The following is a 20,333-nucleotide window of genomic DNA, read 5'->3' on the forward strand; positions in this document are numbered from 1 at the left end:
TTGGTACTTTAAATCTTTAATTTACCTCCGTTCCAGCAGCCATGTCATTTGAAAGCCCTGGCCTGTCTCTAGCCTTCCTTCCCTTCGTGAGTTTGTTCCCTCAGAGTCCCGCCCTCGAGGAAATGACATCAGAAGGCGGGACTGCGGAACAAACTAACGAAGGGAGGGAAGGCTAGAGACAGGGCAGGGCTTTCAAATGACACGGCTGCTGGAACTGAGGTAAATTAAAGATTTAAAGCACAAAGGGCGGCGCGGTATGGCGGTGCCCTTGAAGGAAGGCGTCCCCCTGCAGTGCTTACCCTGCTTACCGGGTTTGACCGGCCCTGATTTTAAGCTACTTGAATTAAGAATGTGTATGAGAGCTATGTGACTAAGGCTGAAGATTTCATCCCGGGTTCAATGGGCTGAAACCTGCCGAAAACAGCTGTTTGGGCCAGTTTTGGCACCAGAAATGAAACTGAAACCGAATATCGGTTAGGTTCTAACCTGAAATGACACGAACCTCAAAAAATTTCATTCTCTTTGTCATTTTATCATAAGCTAAATGATTTTAACCCTTGCTAAAATGACAATTGAATTTTTAAAAAACTTAAATCATTAAAAATATGTAACCATTTGTTCCATATATATACCTACTGCCTAGATGTAGGCTAAAATGATAAGATCACATATCAAAGTGCGTGAATGCTAGAGAGTGACTCTCTTAAGCAATTGCCCCATGTAAGCCGCATTGAGCCTGCCATGAGTGGGAAAGTGCGGGGTACAAATGTAACAAAAAAAAAAAATATCCATGAGCTTGTACTTCTTAGAAATAGTTAACTGTCTCTAGGTCATATACTCCTTTTATTTTCTGTCACTTGTCCTCAAATGTCTTTCACACTAACTGAAAAACAAAATATTCTATCAGACCTTGGAGCCCTTTTATTAAAGTGCATTTTTGCAACTAACAGGCCCTTAGTGCATGCTAATTTTTTACCATGCACTAGTGCACCTTTATAAAAGGGGCCCTTTATACAGTTACTTAGCCGGTTAGAAGTGGCGTTCCTAGGGGGGCGGACACCCGGGGCGGCGCCCTGCCCCCCCGGGTGCAGCGCCCCCCCCGTGAAAGAGCCCCCCCCCCCCCGGGTGCATGCCGCTGGGGGGGGGGGGTGCTCGTTCGCTGCAGCTCCCTCTGCCCCAGAACAGGGAGCTGCAGCGAACAAGAGAAGTTAGTGAACTCTCACAGCAGGCGTGCACCCGGGGCGGACCGCCCCCACCTTGGTACGCCACTGCCGGTTAGTGGACTGAAAATCACCACTAACCGGCTAAGTTTCTGCTCTGCTCTAACTCCACCCCCAGACCACCAACAAACTAGCTGGTTTTGATATAGGTGGTTAGAGGGGATATTCAGTGGCAGTAAAGTGTCACTGAATAACCCTGGATAGCTCTGCAGAAGCAATTTTGTTTGTTACATTTGTACCCCACACTTTCCCACTTATGGCAGGCTCAATGCAGCTTACATGGGGCAATGGAGGGTTAAGTGACTTGCCCAGAGTCACAAGGAGCTGTCTGTGCCTGAAGTGGGAATTGAACTCAGTTCCTCAGGACCAAAGTCCACCACCCTAACCACTAGGCCACTCCTCCAGTCTCAATTTAAATGGCCACATGTATTTAGGAGTAGAAACACTGCCTTCAGCTTCACCAGTCTCATGTAAGATTATTACCTTCCATTGAGATTACCACCTTAAAAAGAGCTAATTCTTTTGTATAACTTTAGCTAAGCACAGATGGAGGAAGGGAGGTTAGTTGCATATCATAGACTCTTCTTCATATGCAGCACAGAAATAATTTCCAGAAAATTGTATCACGTTAAACATGCTAAGCAACACAGTTACCAGGTTTTGCTTCTGGACTTGCAGATTGATCAGCTTTGGAAGGAACAAATGGAGTTTCATTAGAAACTGGAAGAAAAAACCTGGGTTAAACATAGTTCCTCAGGAATCTGCTAAAGTGATGCCCTGCTGATAAAAGTGACTGCAGTTCAAAGGTAAGAGTAATGCGATTAGCCGCTGACATTACCAAGCAATAGAATGACATTTTGACATCTTCTCTTGAAATACCATCTTGAACTTCCCCAAACATTTTGCTCCATAACTGCTGGGAGGATATGTATATGGGAGAGGCATGGGCAGGTCAGGGGTGTGCCAAATATTTATGTGCTATTCTTCTAGAATCATGGCAGCAGGGGCGGACTGACCACATGGGCAACTGGGCTCTCTCCCTCCCGTAAACTACAGCCCCACTGAGCCTCGGTGGGCCTTCCCGGATCCTACCTTGAAGGGCCCAGGTGGCCTAGTGGTCTCTTCAGGAGCAGGAAAGAACCCCACTCTTTCCTGCCCGCTGCCGCTACTGTGCCCAGCACCGCCACATTTTAAAAATGGTTACTCAGACTTCCCTGCGGCACTCTCGCAAGACTGCTGAGAACTGCGAGACTAGTGCAAGAAGTCTCAGCAGCAAATTTGAAAACATAGCGATGCCGGGCAGAACAGCAGCAGCAGAAGGCAGGAAAGGATAAGGTTCATTCCTACCCCCGAAGAGGTCATTAAACCACCAAGGCCCTTCAAGGTAGGACGGGGGAAGGCGCACTAGTGTGAGGAGGGAAGGGGGGCGGCAGTGTGTGGGGTTCAGGTTGGTGGTGTGCAGATGGGGGGTGGGGGAGGACCAAATGACCTTGGCAGTTATGTGTACAACTATAACATTTAGTCACAGGTATTTTCAGCAGCCATTGACAGGGTCTAAGCAGCCTTGCCTAAATGTTGGTGTGTAACTGCAGACTTATGATGCTAGTATTCCTAACAGCAATTATGCTCGCAATTGCTGATCTAGAATTCATGCTTGGTATGCAGCACCTAATTTTAGGTGACCTGTAGAAAAGTGACTTATCTTTGGAGGGCCCTTTAGCATTATTTTTTAGTCAACAACAGACGACTGAAGCCTGCAACAGAGCAGTGGCAACACAATGTAGGTTCTGAAGGCAAATTCTTGCCACAACACAATTATTTCAAAGAAAAGAAATGTTATAAAATGAAATTTAGTGCTCCAAAAGTGACCAGAATCTCTGAAAATGAAGTGACAGACATGAAGAAGGAGTGATGGTGATGCTGTTCCATGCACATGTTGTGGTTTAAGGAATAAATCTGGTTACCCTATGGAGAAAAGTATACAAAATAAGAGGGGTGGAAGTCTATGCTAAAAGCAGCAGGAGAAAAAAATAAGGGCAAGCTATGATGGAATTAATAGTCTTCTGAAGAGCAAAGACCAGGGCCGCTGACAGACAAAGCAGGACCAGGGGCAAAAAATCTTCAGGGTCCCACTGTCACCACTGCTACTGCCCACCACTGCTGCCCCTCCCCACTGCCATTTCCGCTGCCCCCACCACTGCCGTTTTTCTCCCTTCCCTTCCTCCTCCCTGCTGGTCTCACCTACAGGTTCCTGTAGCCGGCAACGATTCACAGTCAGAGGCCATCTCCAAGGCCTTCATTCTGCTGCATCCCACCCTCTCTACTGCAACTTCCTGATCTGACACTAAATAGGAAGTTGAAGTAGAGACGGTGGGGCATGGTAGAAGGAAGGCCACAGACACAGCCTCTGACTGTGATCGCTGACAGCTACAGGATCCTATATGTAAAACCTGTGGGGAGAAAGAGATTTTTTACTGTGGGAAAAAAACTTTTTACCATTCCTATGGGGGTGGTAAAAAATTTTGTTCCCCTGTCCGCGGTGATTGTCGGCACCTGTGCCGGGCCTTCCTTAGAGGCCACACCTGGGGAATTTTTCCCCCTGCCTCTTGGCAGCCCTGGCAAAGATCAGATTTTCAGATCTAGTAATATAAAAAATGCATAATCGTTCACTGTGCAAGCATTACCCCTGGTTGCCCTGACCCATTCAAGTGTAGGCAGATTTTCCGATGGGATGGATTCCAGTGTGGTCTGGCTTGTTGCTGCTGGAAAAACAAATGTAACAATCCTAATTCATAAGATTATCAAAAATAGCTAATTCTTCCTTGAATAAAACTGATTTCTCCTATAGAAAATATAAATTAACATTTGCAGTTCCTTATATCTACCCACATTATTTCAATCCTGTTATGAGGTTGGAGCAATAAGAAGAAAACATAAAATAATTTTAAAAATGGAACTTCACAAGTTTCTATTAATATATCTATAAATAAAATGGATTTTTTTGTTACATGGAATCCTGGAACATTCTGAATTCTCAAAGTTACTTCACAGTGATTTCCTTTTATGAATTTGTAGATGACAAAACTCACAGAATCTCCAAAGTTTCGAGAACACATGAACATTTATAAAATTCTTCTTTTTCTTTCAATGAATATGTATGAGGAAGGTTTGCATGCACTGCTGCTACGGTATAGAAATCTATCTCTGCCTTAACTCTGCAAAGTACCTGTAGTAGAAACTGTAAACCGCATAGTTGCCTCAGGAATCACTTGCGGTATATCAAGTGCTGAAAATAAATATATACATACATACATAAATAAATGGCCTATATATCTGAATGTCTTGAATTTTGAGCCTGAGAAATCCCTTTAAAGACTTCAATCCCGGGGAGCAACGTTTAAAGCCTCAATACAAAAAAAGTTGCAAAAAAAGTGTAATATATTGAAAATGACTACTGTTTAGGATGAGATCAATCTGTTACCTATTTCCTCTCCTTGAACCACTGATATTATTATATTCTGTTCTTTAGCTGTACCTGATGATTTTAAACCATATGGCAGAAATGCTTTTTTGATACTCTGATTGGTTTTGACACTCCAATTGATTTTATCTAATTGGAAATTTGCAAATCTTCTTAATATTACTTTTTGATGGATGAATTTTTTTCATGACTCATAAATATGAATGTAAAGCTGCTGAACACACCAATAGACAATACATTATTGACAATATATGGAAGCTTATTTTCAAAGCACATAGACTTACAAAGTTCCATAGGTTACTACAGGGCTCATTTTCGAAAGAGAAAAATGTCCAAAAAGTGTCATAAAGCACCCTTTGAATTGTTTTCTTTTCAAAACGTCCAAATTGGTATTTTCAAAACCTGTTTTGCAGAAATATATCTATGCATTTTGTCTGTGGTGTTCAAATCACAAGGGGGATGCTGTTTCAAAGGCAGGATGAGGATGTGCCTAACACTTGGACGTTTTACAGCCATAATGGAACAAAACCAAAACGTCTAGGGTGAAAATATCAAAGTTTTGGTCTAGACCTGTTTTTCTAATGAATAAGATACAAAAAGGTGCCCTAAATGACCAGATGACTACTGAAGGGACTCAGGGATGATCCCCAATACTCCCCCAGTGGTCACTGACCCCCTCCTACCCCCCAAAAATGTGAATAAAAATAGTACTCACCAGCCTCTATGACAGCCTCAGATGTTATAGCCAGGTCCAATAGAGCAGCACAGACCCCCGGAGTAGTGTTGTGGTAGGTGCAGTACACTGTAGACAGGTAGATCCAGGACCATACCTCTGCCTACCTGTTACACTTGTGGTGGAAACTGTGAGCCCTCCAAAACTTACCAGAAACTCACTGTACCTATCTATAGGTGCCCCCTTCACCTATAAGGGCTGTTGTAGTGGTGTACAATTGGGAGTAGTGAGTTTTGAGGGGCTCAGCAGACCAGAGAAGGAAGCAACGGTGAGATGTGTACCTGGGAGCATTTATATGTAGGGTCTTAGCAAGTGCGGGGCCCTGTGCAGACCAATTTGGTGGGGCCCCATCCTAGCCCACGCCCCTGCCCTAGCTCCACCCCATTGATAAGCAAAAATAATATAGATATATGCAATAAAATAAAAATGAAATGAAAAGATATACAATAAAATAAAGTGATGTGTAAAATATAATGTACAATATAAAACATATAGACCACCAAGGTATTAAAATTGTTTTAAAATATATACCACAACTCTCTGACTCAAGAAGACTCCGACTCTGTCTGTCACTCTGTCTCTGACTGGCTGCGGCTGGAAGCTCAAGCTGGAACTGGAACTCTCTCAACTCTCTCTGCCCGTCCCGCGCGACCCGCCCTTGAAGAAGGAAGTTGTTGCGGGGGTGGGCCGCATCATCAGTGGCAGACCAGGACTGTCTGTCACTCAGGAGGACCGAGCAGGAGGGATCTACTGCTCTGCTGCATCACGCCACGCGGCCCGGGGGCGGTCAGAGATGCGGACTCACTCAGGAGGAGAGGTACAGTCCGGAGCGGCGACCGGGAGAGCAGGGCTAGGGAGCGCTGCAGCCTGGCTGCTGCAAGTATCTGGCAGGCAGCCAGGCTCACGCGCAGCAGAGCAGTCTGGCTGGGTCTGGGTTGCGGGTGGTTGGCAGCGGACTGTGAGCGCCGGTGCGGGAGCAGGATGGAACGGAGGAGGCAGAGTTGAGGCACGCCGTGCGGGGCCCCCTTAAGCGCAAGGACCTATGCGGCTGCCTCGGTTACCTCGGCCTAAGACCAGCCCTGTTTATATGAAGTCCACAGCAGCGCCCTAATGCTTTCCAGGGATGTCTGGGGGACCAGTCTGCTAAAAATGCTGGCCCCTCCTCCATCCCAATAGTTTGATTTTGTGCATTTTTAACTTATGCTTTTTTTTACATGGTCTATAAACATAAATGCAAAAAGCACAAAATCTTGTTTGAAATGGTATTTTTCACAAAAAGATAGACATTTTTCTTTTTTTCAAAATGGGTATATTTCCTATTTGGCTTTGGTACATTTAGTATCACTATCAAAAATGCCCCTCTATGTAATTCTGTAAGTCTATGGGCTCCTTTTACATAGCCACGCTAGCAATTAGAGGTGCGCTAAATGTGACAAAGCCCATTCAAATCCTATGGGCTTTGTTGCATTCGGTAAGCGGTAATCACTACTGCAACTTTGGAAAAGGAGCCCTATGTGCTTGAAAATGAGCACTGTGGAGGGGCATAATCGAACGGCGCCGGCCATCTCCGGGGCCAGCTCCGCAAGTGGGAGGAGCCAACCGTATTTTCGAAAAAGATGGCCGGCCATCTTTTTTTTCGATAATACGGTTGGGGCCGCCCAAATGTCAGAGATGGCCGGGTTTGAGATGGCCGACATCGGTTTTTGCCCATAATGGAACCCGGCCAAGGCATTTGGTCACGGGAGGGGTCAGGATTTGTAGTGCACTGGTCCCCCTCACATGCCAGGACACCAACCGGGCACCCTAGGGGGCACTTCTAAAAAGTAAACAAAAAAAAAATTAAAATAGCTCCCTTACCTTGGGTGCTGAGCCCCCCCCAAACCCACTCCCCCCATAACTATACACCACTACCATAGACCTAAGGGGTGAAGGATGCACCTACATGTGGGTTTCGGGTGGGTTTTGAAGGGCTCCCTTTTACCACCACAAGTGTAACAGATAGGGGGAGATGGGCCTGGGTCCGCCTGCCTGAAGTCCACTGCACCCACTAAAACTGCTCCAGGGACCTGTATACTGCTGCAATGAACCTGAGTATGACATTTGAGATTGGCATAGAGGTTGGCAAAAAAAGTTTTAAAAGTTGTTTTTTTTAAGGTGGGAGGGGGTTAGTGATCAATGGGGGAGTCAGGGGAGGTCATCCCCGATTCCCTCCGGTGGTCATCTGGTCAGTTCGGGCACTTTTTTGGGACTTGGACCTGAAAAAAAAAGGGACCAAGTGAAGCCAGCGAAATGCTCATCAAGGCCGGCTTTCTTTTTTCCATTATCGGGCGAAGCCTGCCATCTCAATGCACGCCCCTGTCCCGCCCCTGTCTTGGCTTTGCTACCCTAACGCAACGCCCCCTTGAAGTTTGGACGACTCCGCGATGGAAAGCAGTTGGTGCCTTCCAAAATCGGCTTTCGATTATACCGATTTAGCCGGGTTTAGGAGATGGCTGGCCATCTCCCGATTTGTGTCGGAAGATGGCCGGTGATCTCCTTCGAAAATGATCTGGAGAGTCTCCTTTAAAATTTTCCTATAATAACCATTGACGTACCAAGTTCTTTTTTTCTTCCATTGGCAATGCCTTTTACGAATATTCTTTAATTATATTATTTATTTTATTATTTTTAGCAGACTCAATTATTATTATTATCTGACTGATGACATTTTATATACAACATTTGTTATCATGTTTCTCTGTTCCTTTCTATGTTCCTCTGTGTTTGCTGTTTCTTATTCTGTTATTTTTGAATCTCATACTTTTGTATGTTTATTTTTTAATTTTCTAAAATAAAATTGTAGAACTGGAAAATGACACAACATTACCTGATTTGGTATCTTGTAGGTGTAGATGATCAGATGGTTTTGGTCTTGCAGGAAGAGGATGTGCAACATTTCCAGCTAAAGAAAGGAACAGAGCAATCATATAATTACACCGGAGCTGTCCTTGTACAGAACTCTGAGGGCCAGTGTATGAAATGAACATGCCTTCTGTTTTCAAGGGACCAGCGCAAATATAAGTTATGCAAAAGCTAAGTGGTTAAAGAGAGCTGAAGAGAATTAAATGTTAAGGAAAACACCTGGACTTTCTGTGGTTCATGCTGCTGTAGGGAATTTTAAAATATTATCAAGAGAGGCAAAGAGCTTTGGCAATGAAGTCAAAATTCATAGAACATTGTTTAACTTTGACAGACTGTCTCTTCATGCATTCATTGATAGCTACAGCTTGAAAAGAAAGGTAATGCTGTTGTCATTCAGACAATACAATGAAGTCTGCCAGGCAGGCAGCCTCATAGGGGACAACTTCAGTGGCCTCTACCAGCTGCCTTGACAATGATCGGCAATCAGTTCACTGGTGAATGCTCTGAATAGCAAGCTTGAACTATGCTCTAGAGAGAAAAAGTGCTGAACTTAGTAGAAGAACATAGTATGTTATAACAAGAACAATAACCAAAAGGACTGTAAGAATTAGGATGGCTACATCATTACCCGATGCTGTTCTGAACACCTGAGGTGTACTGGTTATGAGAGAGATGGTAGTTTCCAGATCAGGGCTATTTGTAGCTGCAGGAAAAATGAATTTATTTATTTATTGGTGCTTCTATTCCACATAATCCGAATTCCAATTATTCAATTCTATATGGCTTACAATAGTAAAGAAGTGATAAGTTGTACAATATTTAGTTTCAAGCAAGATGACAGGTAATATCATTGTAGGAAATATGGGGCCCTTTTACAAAGGCGTGTAAGGGCCTATGCGCGTGCAGTGTGCGTCAAATTGGCATTACCGCCCGGCTAGCGCATGCACCTGGCTGTAATTCTGAGTTTGGCGTGTGCCGAAAACATGTGGTAGAAAAGGCCTCAGGCCTTAAATATATACGTGCTGGTTTTCATTTTGCCGCATGTCCATTTCCCGGCCCCCCAAAACCTCTTTTTTCCAGACACGCTGGAGAAATGGTACATGGCGTGTCCAATACATACGCCCACACCACTGCAGCCCACTTTTTGGCACACCTTTGTAAAAGGGCCCCTATACATATTAACAAATTGATTGTGGATCAGAAACATTTCTCAAAATAGTAAATTGTACAACTAATGTAAACATTGTCAAACAGGAAGGCCTTTATAAATTTATGAAACATTAAGTAGTTAGTAATACTTTTTATCTCATTTGGAATGGAATTCCAGCCCCATGTGAGAAAAGTATCTCTATAGAATAGATTTAAATTTGATATTTTTATAGCTAGGAAAATGTAGCATGAGAAATTCTCTGGCTCTTATAGACACATTACAGGCTGAGAGATCAATCAGGTCCAACATGCAGTCTGGGGCCAAACCATAAATTATTTTATATATGTGTGTACGTGTTTTAAAGATGATTCTAGCTTTGATCTGGAGCCAGTGAAGTTTGGAAAGCAATGGAGAAGGCCTGTCGAATTATGAAGCTTTGAATACAAGCCTGGTGGCTGTACTAAGGGTAGTCTGAAGACTTTTTGATAAAGATCCCTTGTTCCCTAAATAAATTGAGTTGCAGTAGTCCAGTTGTGACATGACTAGTGCTTGTATAAGTAAGTGAAAGGTATTAGTTGGGAAGAAAGGTTTGGTCTTTTTTAGTTTCCACAAAGATTTGAAGGTTTTGGTAACCATTGAGTTGACCTGATCTTCACCTGTCTAGAATAATTCTGAGATGCCAAGGTAAATTTCTGATAAGCTGAGACACATTAAAACACAAATGGGTCTCTAGCAGTGATTTTGAAATACAGCAGGTCTAATGTACTTATAAACAGATGTTTTATATTCTTTCATAAATGAACAATCTCCTCGTAGCCATTATGCTTTACAGATGCAGCAAATAAATTTGCATTGTCAGAACCTTCTTCTAGTTTCTGAGGGGTCCTTTTACTAAGGTGCACTGAAAAATGGCATGCGGTAGTGTAGGCATGGATTTTGGGCACAAGCAGAATCATTTTTCAGTGCACCTGTAAAAATGTCTTTTTAAAAAGTTTTGCCGAAAATGGACGTGCGGCAAAATGAAAATTTCCGCGCGTGCATTATGGGTCTGAGACATTACCGCCAGCCATTGACCTAGCGGAAAAGTCTCACGTGGTAATGACCTATGTGCGCCAAATGCCACTTGGTGCACATTCGATACGAGCGGCAGAAAATAAAAATTATTTTTCGGCCACACGTATCAGATGCATGGCAAAAATGAAATTACCACAAGAGCCATGCAGGAGCCATGTGGTAACTCCATTTTGGCGTCCATTGGGCGCGCATAGACTCTTATGCGGCTTAGTAAAAGGGCTTCTGAATGCCATAAATTACTTTTTAATAGAGCAGGTGGTCTTAGAACCAATGAGGAAGTAAGGCTACTTTAGATCTATACCAGATCTCATACAAGGGGTTAACAGTATTGGTGTCATTTGGAGGTGGTGATTATAATGCAATCAAATTTAAATTTCAGATAATCGCCAAAGGAACAGTAATAAATTAAACTGTAGCAACATATAACTTTAAAAGGAAAGATTATAATAAAATGAGGGCAATTAAAAGGTGCAGTTACAAGGATTGGAAGTCTGCATGATGTATGGAAATCATTTAAAAATGTCATCTTAGAAGCCAAGATAAAATGCATCCCACAAATTAAAAAAGTCAAAGGAAAATCAAGTGTCTGCCAGGGGGGCTAAATAGTACTATAAAGAATGCTATTAAAGCCAAAGAAGCAGCCTTTAAAAATTAGATAAGATATAAAACATTAATAATGCATGTCAAGAGAATTTATGAGGGCGAATAATTAAAATGGTTGAAACTACAAAAGGAGGGGGGGGGGGGTAGAAGATATTGTAAATTGTTTGAATCATTTTTGATTTGTATTGTGTATAAAGGGTTATTTTGACTTTAAGTAGTTTTTGCATGCCGGTGTTTGAAAGAGGGTGAGAGAAACTTCTAGATGTATTTCATTAACACTGGAAATATAATGAGCTGCTACTACAATGACTGAACACTTACCTTAGATAGCCATCAGTGATCTAGTGTAACAAGGTCTGGACTTTTCCAGCTTCCAAGGCAAAAAGTTTTTCTTTTCCTTTGGGTTTTTCTACAAATCAGTTTGAGTTGACAATGTGTGTTTGCAGCTTAGCACATTGTCCAGAGACGTTTTGGGGAAAGGTGAAATTAGATCTTACCTGCTAATTTTCTTTCCTCTAGACCCTCCAGACCGGTCAAGACGCGTGGGTTATGTCCTCCTACCAGCAGAGGGAGACTGAGAAAACACTAAGCTTTTGAAGCCTGTATATATAACCTGTGCAGAACCTCCACTAGCCAGTATACCCCTGACAAAGCAGAGAAACAAAAAACACTAACAACAACTAGCAACCCTGTACGTGGTCACAGTAAACTGCAAAAACAAGAAACATCTTCCGCTTGCTCTTACGGAAACATGTTCCTTTGCCTTTGATAAAACAGTTGGGCTTCTACAGGTGGACTATCAAAGAAGAGCCCCACCTGTCCCGGACTCCTATCACAAAACAGAAATAAACAGTCTGCAATTAGAGAAACAACAATTTACAGCAGCCAAGAATTATCCAACAAACACACCTCCTGGCCTCCAATACAGACAGGGCGGGCTCTTGACCGGTCTGGAGGGTCTAGAGGAAAGAAAATTAGCAGGTAAGATCTAATTTCACCTTCCTCAGCGACCCTCCAGACCGGTCAAGACGCGTGGGACGTACCAGAGCAGTAACTAACTTATGGGAGGGACCTACTAAGGCCAGAGTTCAAAATTGCTGCCCCAAAGCGCACCTCGTCCTTTGCATGCACAGGAATCCTATAATGCTTCACAAAGGAATGCAACGAAAACCAAACCGCAGCCCGACAAATATCTAACAGAGAAATCATACTATTCTCCGCCCACGAGGCTGCCATTCCCCTAGTGGAATGAGCAGACCAGCCCCTAGGCACCACAGGACCCTTCACCAAGTAAGCAGATGCAACCGCCTCCTTCAACCACCGTGCTATGGTCACCTTAGGAGCCGCTGCACCCTTCTTTGGGCCACCATGAAGAACGAACAAACGGTCAGAGGCTCTGAAGTCCTGAGTTCCAGAGAGATAACAACTCAAAACTCTCCTGACATCCAGCTTGGCAATACCACGCTGCTCCGAATCTCCAGCCATATCACCCAACACTGGCAGAGAGATGACCTGATTAACATGGAACTCGGAAACCACCTTGGGCAAAAAAGGAAAGCACCGTCCGCAACGAAACCTTTCCCTCAGAAAGGACAAAAATGGTTCCCTAAAAGACAAAGCCTGAAGCTCTGAAACACTCCGTGCTGAAGTAATCGCCACCAACAAGACCGCCTTTAAAGATAAATCCTTACAAGATGCCGATACCAGAGGCACAAACGGAGGCCTGATCAAAGCATCCAAAACTAGCTTCAAATCCCACGGAGGCACCATCCGTCACTGAGGCGGACGCAGCAACTTAACACCCTTCAAAAAACGCACTACCTCAGGCACAGACGCGAAGGACTTTCACTGAAGCTTCCCACGAAAACATGACAAAGCTGCCACCTGAACCTTCAGTGTAGACAAGGCCAGACCTCTATCAACACCATCGTGCAAAAATTCCAAAACTTCCGCCAACGAAGAGTGAAACGGCCGAACTCGATGGTCTTCACACCAGTGCTCAAAGATTCTCCAAACCCGGACATATGCCAAGGAAGTGGATCGTCTACGGCAACTCAACATCGTAGCAAAGCCACTGGACGAAAGCCCCTTCTTCTTCAACTTGTGCCGCTCAAGAGCCAAGCCATAAGCGAAAACCGAGCCGGATCCGGCATGATTATCGGGCCTTGACACAGAACTGATCCCAACAAAGGCAGGGCCGCCGCCCCTGCCAACCGCACCAGGTCTCCATACCATGGTCGACGCTGCCAATCCGAAGCTACCAGAATCACCCGACCGGAGTGATGTTCGATGCGCTATATTACTCGACCGACTAACAGCCACAGAGGAAACACATACAGTCACTCCCGAAGCCAAGGCAACAGAAGAGTGTCGATTTCCTCCGCTCAAGGGTCTCTTCAGCGACTGAAAAAAAAAAAAAATCTCTGAACTTGCGCATAGCGAGCCGTTGCCCTAAGATCACCGAAAGTCCCCAGACCGACACAACTCACTGGAACACTGACCGAAGAAAAGACCACTCTCTGGGATCTAGAGTGTGCCTGCTGAGATAATCTGCATCTATGTGACCTACCCCGGCCACATGCGCTGCCAAGAGAGCCTGAAGATGAGTTCAACTGCGCCGCCAAGGCTCTTTGTTCCCCCCTTGACGGTTGACATATGCTACTGCCATGGCATTGTCACAGAGCACTCGGACTGCCTTGTGGCGAACCACCGACGTCAAGGCCTGGAGCGCCACCCGAATGGCCCGAGTTTCCAGCCGGTTGATGGACCACTCTGCTTCTGCCCGAGACCACCGGCCTTGAGCTACCTGACTGAGACAATGTGCCCCCCAACCTTGCAGACTGGCATCCGTGACCATTACCAGCCCCTGTGGGGACTCCAACGGCATTCCTTTCCCAAATTGCGCGGACTGAGCCACCAGCGGAGACTGAGACGAGGGGCCACCGACAGCGGACAACACATTTCCAAGTCCTGCGACAGAGGGGACCAACGACTGAGCAGAGCTGACTGTACCTGACGCATGTGCGCCCTGGCCCACGGAACTACCTCTATGGTCGCCGCCATCAGGCCCAGGACCTGACGATAAGTACGGGCCGTCGGCGCCTTCTCTGCAAGGAACCGACGAATCGGACCCTGTAACTTGGAACCAAAAGGCTGCACAAAGGAAAGTGAAGATAAGCTTCCGTCAAATCCAGGGAAGTGAGAAACTCTCCTTTCCTGACCGCACCAGTGACCGACCGCAACGTCTCCATCCGGAAAGAGGGCACCTTGAGTGCCGCATTGACCCTTTTGAGATCTAAAATGTGACGAAAAGTGTCCTCTTTCTTGTGGACCACAAAATAGATCAAACAGCACCCTGAGCGTTGCTGATCTGAAGGAACAGGAACCACGGCTCCCAACGCGAGCAGCCACCGCAGAGTGTCCCTCACTGCTGCCCTCTTGCTCCAAGACCAACAGAGGGATTCCAGAAACACTTCGGGAGAACAGCTTTCGAATTCCAGCGCACATCCGCCTCGAAACACCTTGAGAACCCACTGATCTGACCTGATTTGGGCCCAACTCTGGTAAAACAGACTCAGCCGAGCCCCAACATGCACCAGAGCCTGAGCCCGCACACCTTCATTGGGAATTGTGGCCTGAATACTAACCTCCCGCGGAAAAGCCACGCCCTCCGCGACGACTCTCACGAAAGAACTGTGTGCGCTGGAAAAACCGACCCCTAGAGGTCCTACTACTATTAAACATTTCTATAGCACTACTAGACTTATGCAGCGCTGTACAAATTAACATGAAAAGACAGTCCCTGCTCAACAGAGCTTACAATCTAAATTGGACAAACAGACAGCTAGGGGTAGGTCCCACTCGATCTGCCCGGCCTATACTGCTGAGCCTCCCTAAACCGTCCCCGAGAGGAACTAGTTCTGGCCCCTGCCTTGAACCGAAAATCTGGAAGCCATAGAACCTTGGTATCACTAAGACCTCACACTAACTTGTCCAAATCTTCTCCAAAGAGCATAGCTCCCTTAAGTGGCAGAGACCCACAACCATAGCCATATTTTTTGTCTGAAGTAGGCAACAAATCATAAAAGCCTCAGACAAAAAGGATGAACCCATGTCCAAGTCGGCTAACTCCTGACCCCCAGAAGAACCAACATCTACCGAATCATCCAGGAGCTTCTCGGCCCAACGAAAACATGCCCGAGCTACCAGACCCCCACAAACCGAGGCCTGCAGGGCTAGAGCCGACAAAACAAAACTACGCTTGAGAAAAGATCCCAACTTCCTATCCTGAGGATCACGGAGAGCCGTTCCTCCATCAACCGGGATAGCCGTAGCTATAATTACTGCCGTCACTACTGCATCTACCGTGGGAGCCTTAAAGGAATCCTTATCGTCCTGAGGGAGGGGATAAAGCCTCGTCATTGCCTTTGCCACCTTACACGGCAAATCCCATTCCTGACAAATCATCTCCCGGAGATCCTTGTTCATAGGGAAGGATCACGCCTGACGCTGAATGCCCTTCACCAACGGATCCTGGACAGTTTCCCCCAACGCCACCTCAGGACCAAACTGAAGGGTGGACGACACCTGATCTATGAGTTCTGACAGCTCATCTCTATGGAAAATCCGCACTACTGAAGGATCCTCTCCAGGAATCCAACAATCCTGCTCCTGAGAGCCGTCAATTCCATCTGACTCCACCAGATCACTAAGCGCAGCTTCTGCAGCTACAGAAGAAAAACATTGCCTGTCCTCTGACCACTCTAACCGTGGTCTCTCAGCCAAGACGGAAATAGCCCCCTCTTCCAATTGGGGGGGGGGGGTCCCGATCTCCAGGCCTGATACCGCGTCCAGACAAAATCTGGAGGAAAGCCCACCATTCCTGGACCGTCATTAGGCCCTTTTGTGCCAAAAACGGAGGCCGCAGGCCCAAAACCAGCCGGCTCCATGGGCCGCGTCAGACTCAAGATGGCGGCTGTTCCCGCCGAAACTGTTCCCGCTGACAGCGGCCCTGCCTACGCTCCCGCTGACCCGGAGACTCCCGACACCATCGATCCCTCCGCGGTCAAGTCGGGGGGTGCCGCAGCCACCTTTATAGGTGCACCGCAAAGCTACACTGAGCGCCCGGCGCCTCTACCCCTCGCCACGAGCACGCGCGACATCGGAGGAGCTGGGCCGCCATAAACCACGAGGGAAGGGAAAAGCTGTTCCGCAAACGCGCCAAACCAAAAACTCACTCACACTGCAAAAGCACTGGAGAAAGCGCTGCTCTCTCGTTCCAGCAAGGAATCAAAACCCCCGTTCGGTCCGCTGAAAATAAAGAAATAAATGCCCTTAAAGGCACAGTACTCCAACTCTGGCAGCTGGAAATTGTAAGGCACTCAAGGCTACAATACTGAGAAAGCAGCCGAGGCACAAAGCTGCCAAGCAAAACGAAATAGAATAACTGACCTTAAAGGCACAGTACTCTAATTCTGGCATCTGGAAATTGTAAGGCACTCAAGGCTACAATACTGAGAAAGCAGCCGAGGCACAAAGCTGGCAAGCAAAATGACATAGAATAACTGACCTTAAAGGCATCGTACTCTAACTCTGGCATCTGGAAATTGTAAGGCACTCAAGGCTACAATACTGAGAAAGCAGCCGAGGCACAAAGCTGCCAAGCCAACAGAAATAGAGAGCAGCACAGGGGGAGGGACCCAAACATAGGTGTAACACCCCAGGGGGAAAAACTGGGCCCCACCAGACCCAGGGCCCCAAAGCACTTTTTTTTTTTTTTTTTTTTTTTTACACACACGTACAGGGTACTGCAACAGAATAAAGTTTGGAAGGAAAAAATCCTACGACCCAATGACAAACTACCTCACCAGATTATTGGAGACTGCACAGGCTGTCAACTGCTACCTCTGCTGAGACTGAGAAAATACTGGCTAGTGGAGGTTCTGCACAGGTTATATATACAGGCTTCAAAAGCTTAGTGTTTTCTCAGTCTCCCTCTGCTGGTAGGAGGACATAACCCACGCGTCTTGACCGGTCTGGAGGGTCGCTGAGGAATATTTTGATTTACACAAGATGAGAGAGGGGCAAGCCAAGTCTGAGCACCAGAGGCTAGGCTCTTAAGTCCTGGTGTAAGAGACTTTGCAGGAATGCTGGACTGAAGAAAGTGGAGTTGTGGATTGTTTGGCTATTAAATCCTGTAATAACCCAGAACTGCTGGAGCTAATGTTAGATAAATGAGTTGGTGTTTTACAGAGTGATAATCAATGAAGATTGTACTACCCAATCTATTGCAGATATAATCCTATTAGAGGACAAACTACCACACTTAGTTGAGGGTGAAACCATTGAGCTATGACAATAGGTCAACGGTGCAACTGCACCTTGAGTACTGTATACAGTTCTGATCATCCCACCTCAAAAAGGACATAGAACAGGGAAGGGTGACAAAAATGGTACAGGGAATAGAAGGCTGGAGCTTGGAGAACAGATGACTGAGACAAGATATGATAGATTTTTATAAAATTATGAGTGGGATGGAATGGTTATATATACTCTCAATCTGTCCAAAGACTAGTCCATGAAACTAACAGGTAGAAGATTTAAAACAAATGGTAGAAATATTTTTTCCCCACTAAGGGCCCCTTTTACCAGGCTGTGGGAAAAGGGGCCCTGCGGTAGCATCAGAGCGTGGATTCACCATGTGCCGAGGCCCCTTTTTACCACAGTGTCTTATGGTACTCCATTTTTTGCTGCATTAGGTGCATGTTACTGCCTAACGCAGCTTAGTCAAAAGACCCCTTAGTCAGTATAAATGGACAGCTAGCTACAGTTGCTCTCGGTTTTGTGGCATGTGCACTGATTTTCTCATTAAATTTAGATCCCTTCAAAAATGCCTAGAAGAGATATAACACTTGCTGACAAGCCTTACTGGAACAGCTGTAGTCAATGAAGAAAGCACATCAGGGTACACGTGATCAATTCCTCCAATGTTATCAACTGCTTGTAGGGTAAAAACCTTTCTGTGATTTCCACCAATTGTTTCTGCTCATCTAAAGTCAGCACTGTATATTTGTTTTAATCAATAAATGGAAAACTTATCTTTTCTACATTTACCCCCGGATTCTGTATAGGTCAACCAAATTTGGGCACTGATCTCAGGTCTGCATGTAAACTAATTAATTAGGCTCTAACAATCAATTATTGGAATTAACAAGCACTTAATTGGCAGTAATTAGGAGTTACACGGGTCTGCCTTACACCAAATTCTATAACATGTGTACCTAAATTTCACAGCATGTAACTCCAAAAGGGGTGTGGTCATGGGAGGGACATGGGGCGGGTCAGGGGTGTTCCCAGAATGCCAGCATTTACAGCAGCTTTTGACAGGCATAAAGGTTTGCGTCCAAAGTTAAGCATGAAATGTGTGCTAAGTACCATTCTAGAAAGGACTCTCCATACAGACTGCTCTTTAGAGAATTCTAGCTTAGCTGAATCATCCCAGTGCCTAACTTTGAGTGCCATTTATTGAATCTAGCCCATATAATTGGGGCACCCACTTAATTGGGACAACGCATTTTAGTCCTGATGTGTCCCAATTGCTGGAATCCACTGTAAGGCAAAATGCAATTATAGAAGTAGCAGGTCTTACACCCTACTCTCAGTAGAGAATAAACCAGCTGTTCCTTAAAAATATCAGATACTCCTCCCCTTATAATACAAGAACATGTAAATGCTCTCCCATAAATACATAAACTCGATACATTCCTATCACTATTACCATAATTAATGTTTCTGGAGTTCCCAAATAGAATATCTCAAAAAGCAGGCTTGTTAACCAGTTCTCTAGGATTAGAACTGGGTACCCTTGTTCTAGGCTACTGCTATGAGCTATTTTTCCTAATACAGTACAATGCTTCCATTGAAAGGTTTTAGTTGGGTTTGGTACTCTCCATTCTACCACAATCTGCTGCATGAATCCACCCATTTTTCAGGGTAACTGCTCTTGTGCTGACACTCATGTCTTTTTTCTCTCTCCTTTTCCTCCCCATATATTGTAAGCACTATGTGACTTTTGTGACGCCTTCATTGTGTTCCAGAGTTGACTACGCTATGAGTATTATCAATATTCTATGTATTAAAATAAAAAACCAGATGTCAACAGTACAAATGATGCTGTTTTATAGTTATACTTGAAAAACAAAATACATGAATTTTAAAACTAATTACCAGATTCAGGCTGTGATATTTCTTCCTTCTTGGAATTTTCAGGTGAAGAAAGATCATACTGCACTTTATATGGAACTAAAAGACAAAAAAAATGAGTTCTACCCATTGTAAACTCTACGGAGCAGAATAATAGCATTCCCCTGGATTCTATATAGTGCGCAGTAGAGATCCGCACTGAAATCTAGGCGTATTCTATAACAATGCGCATAACTTAATTGACTTAACAAGCTAATCAGCGTTGATAACAGCACTTAAACAGCAATAATGAGCACTAATTGGCAATAATTAGAATTTACATGCACAACTCACTAAGCGTATTCTGTAATGAACTGCACCTAAATAGGCAGGGAAATGGGTGTTTCGTGGGCGTTCCAAAATTTACATGCACAGTTGTAGAATATAATGAATAAAACCATTTTTCCCTCGAGAGGTCTTTCGCAACCTCATACAGTCCATCGTTCTATGTCATCTGGATTACTGTAACGGAGTTTATGCTGGATGTAAAAAGCAATGGCCCAAAATACAGCAGCCAGATTGGTTTATGGAAAGGCAAAATTTGAAAGTACCACGCCCCTCAGAGAGAAACTGCATTGGCTTCCTGTCAAGGATCGAATCACCTTTAAACTCTGCTCTCTAGTTCACAAAATCCTATATGGTGAGGTACCTGGCTACATGATAGATCTCATCATCCTACCTCTCAGGAATACTTTCAGGCTCTCCTGTTCATATCTTAACCTTCATTATCCAAACTGCAACAGCATCAAGTACAAATACAAATATGCTACATCCTTCTCTTTCATCAGTACTCAGCTTTGGAACTCTTTGCCGAAAACCATAAAAACCATCACTAACCATCTAACTTTCAGGAAATCACTAAAGACCATGTTATTCGGAAATGCTTATCCCACGGCCTCTGCATGTGTCTCCACTGTTGGATGCGCATCA

General features: G+C 44.9%; 1 protein-coding gene across 49 annotated transcripts in view; it reads right to left on the minus strand.

The window, feature by feature from the left end:
* ABI3BP (ABI family member 3 binding protein) overlaps positions 1–20,333 on the minus strand; it is a 477,114-nt gene that overhangs the window by 222,944 nt on the left and 233,837 nt on the right. For 40 of the 49 annotated variants that reach the window (XM_030204105.1, XM_030204109.1, XM_030204106.1 and 37 more), the window contains 6 exons: positions 19,389–19,463; positions 8,964–9,038; positions 8,301–8,375; positions 4,447–4,506; positions 3,905–3,982; positions 1,875–1,940 (listed from right to left, as the gene is read on the minus strand). In XM_030204105.1, coding sequence (XP_030059965.1) covers positions 1,875–1,940; positions 3,905–3,982; positions 4,447–4,506; positions 8,301–8,375; positions 8,964–9,038; positions 19,389–19,463 — 429 coding nt within the window. The remainder of the gene's footprint in view (positions 1–1,874; positions 1,941–3,904; positions 3,983–4,446; positions 4,507–8,300; positions 8,376–8,963; positions 9,039–19,388; positions 19,464–20,333) is intronic. The other 9 variants (XM_030204124.1, XM_030204100.1, XM_030204139.1 and 6 more) reach the window with 7 other exon arrangements.

The sequence above is a fragment of the Microcaecilia unicolor genome, chromosome 5 (assembly GCF_901765095.1).
Source record: "Microcaecilia unicolor chromosome 5, aMicUni1.1, whole genome shotgun sequence".
Lineage (NCBI taxonomy): Eukaryota > Metazoa > Chordata > Amphibia > Gymnophiona > Siphonopidae > Microcaecilia > Microcaecilia unicolor.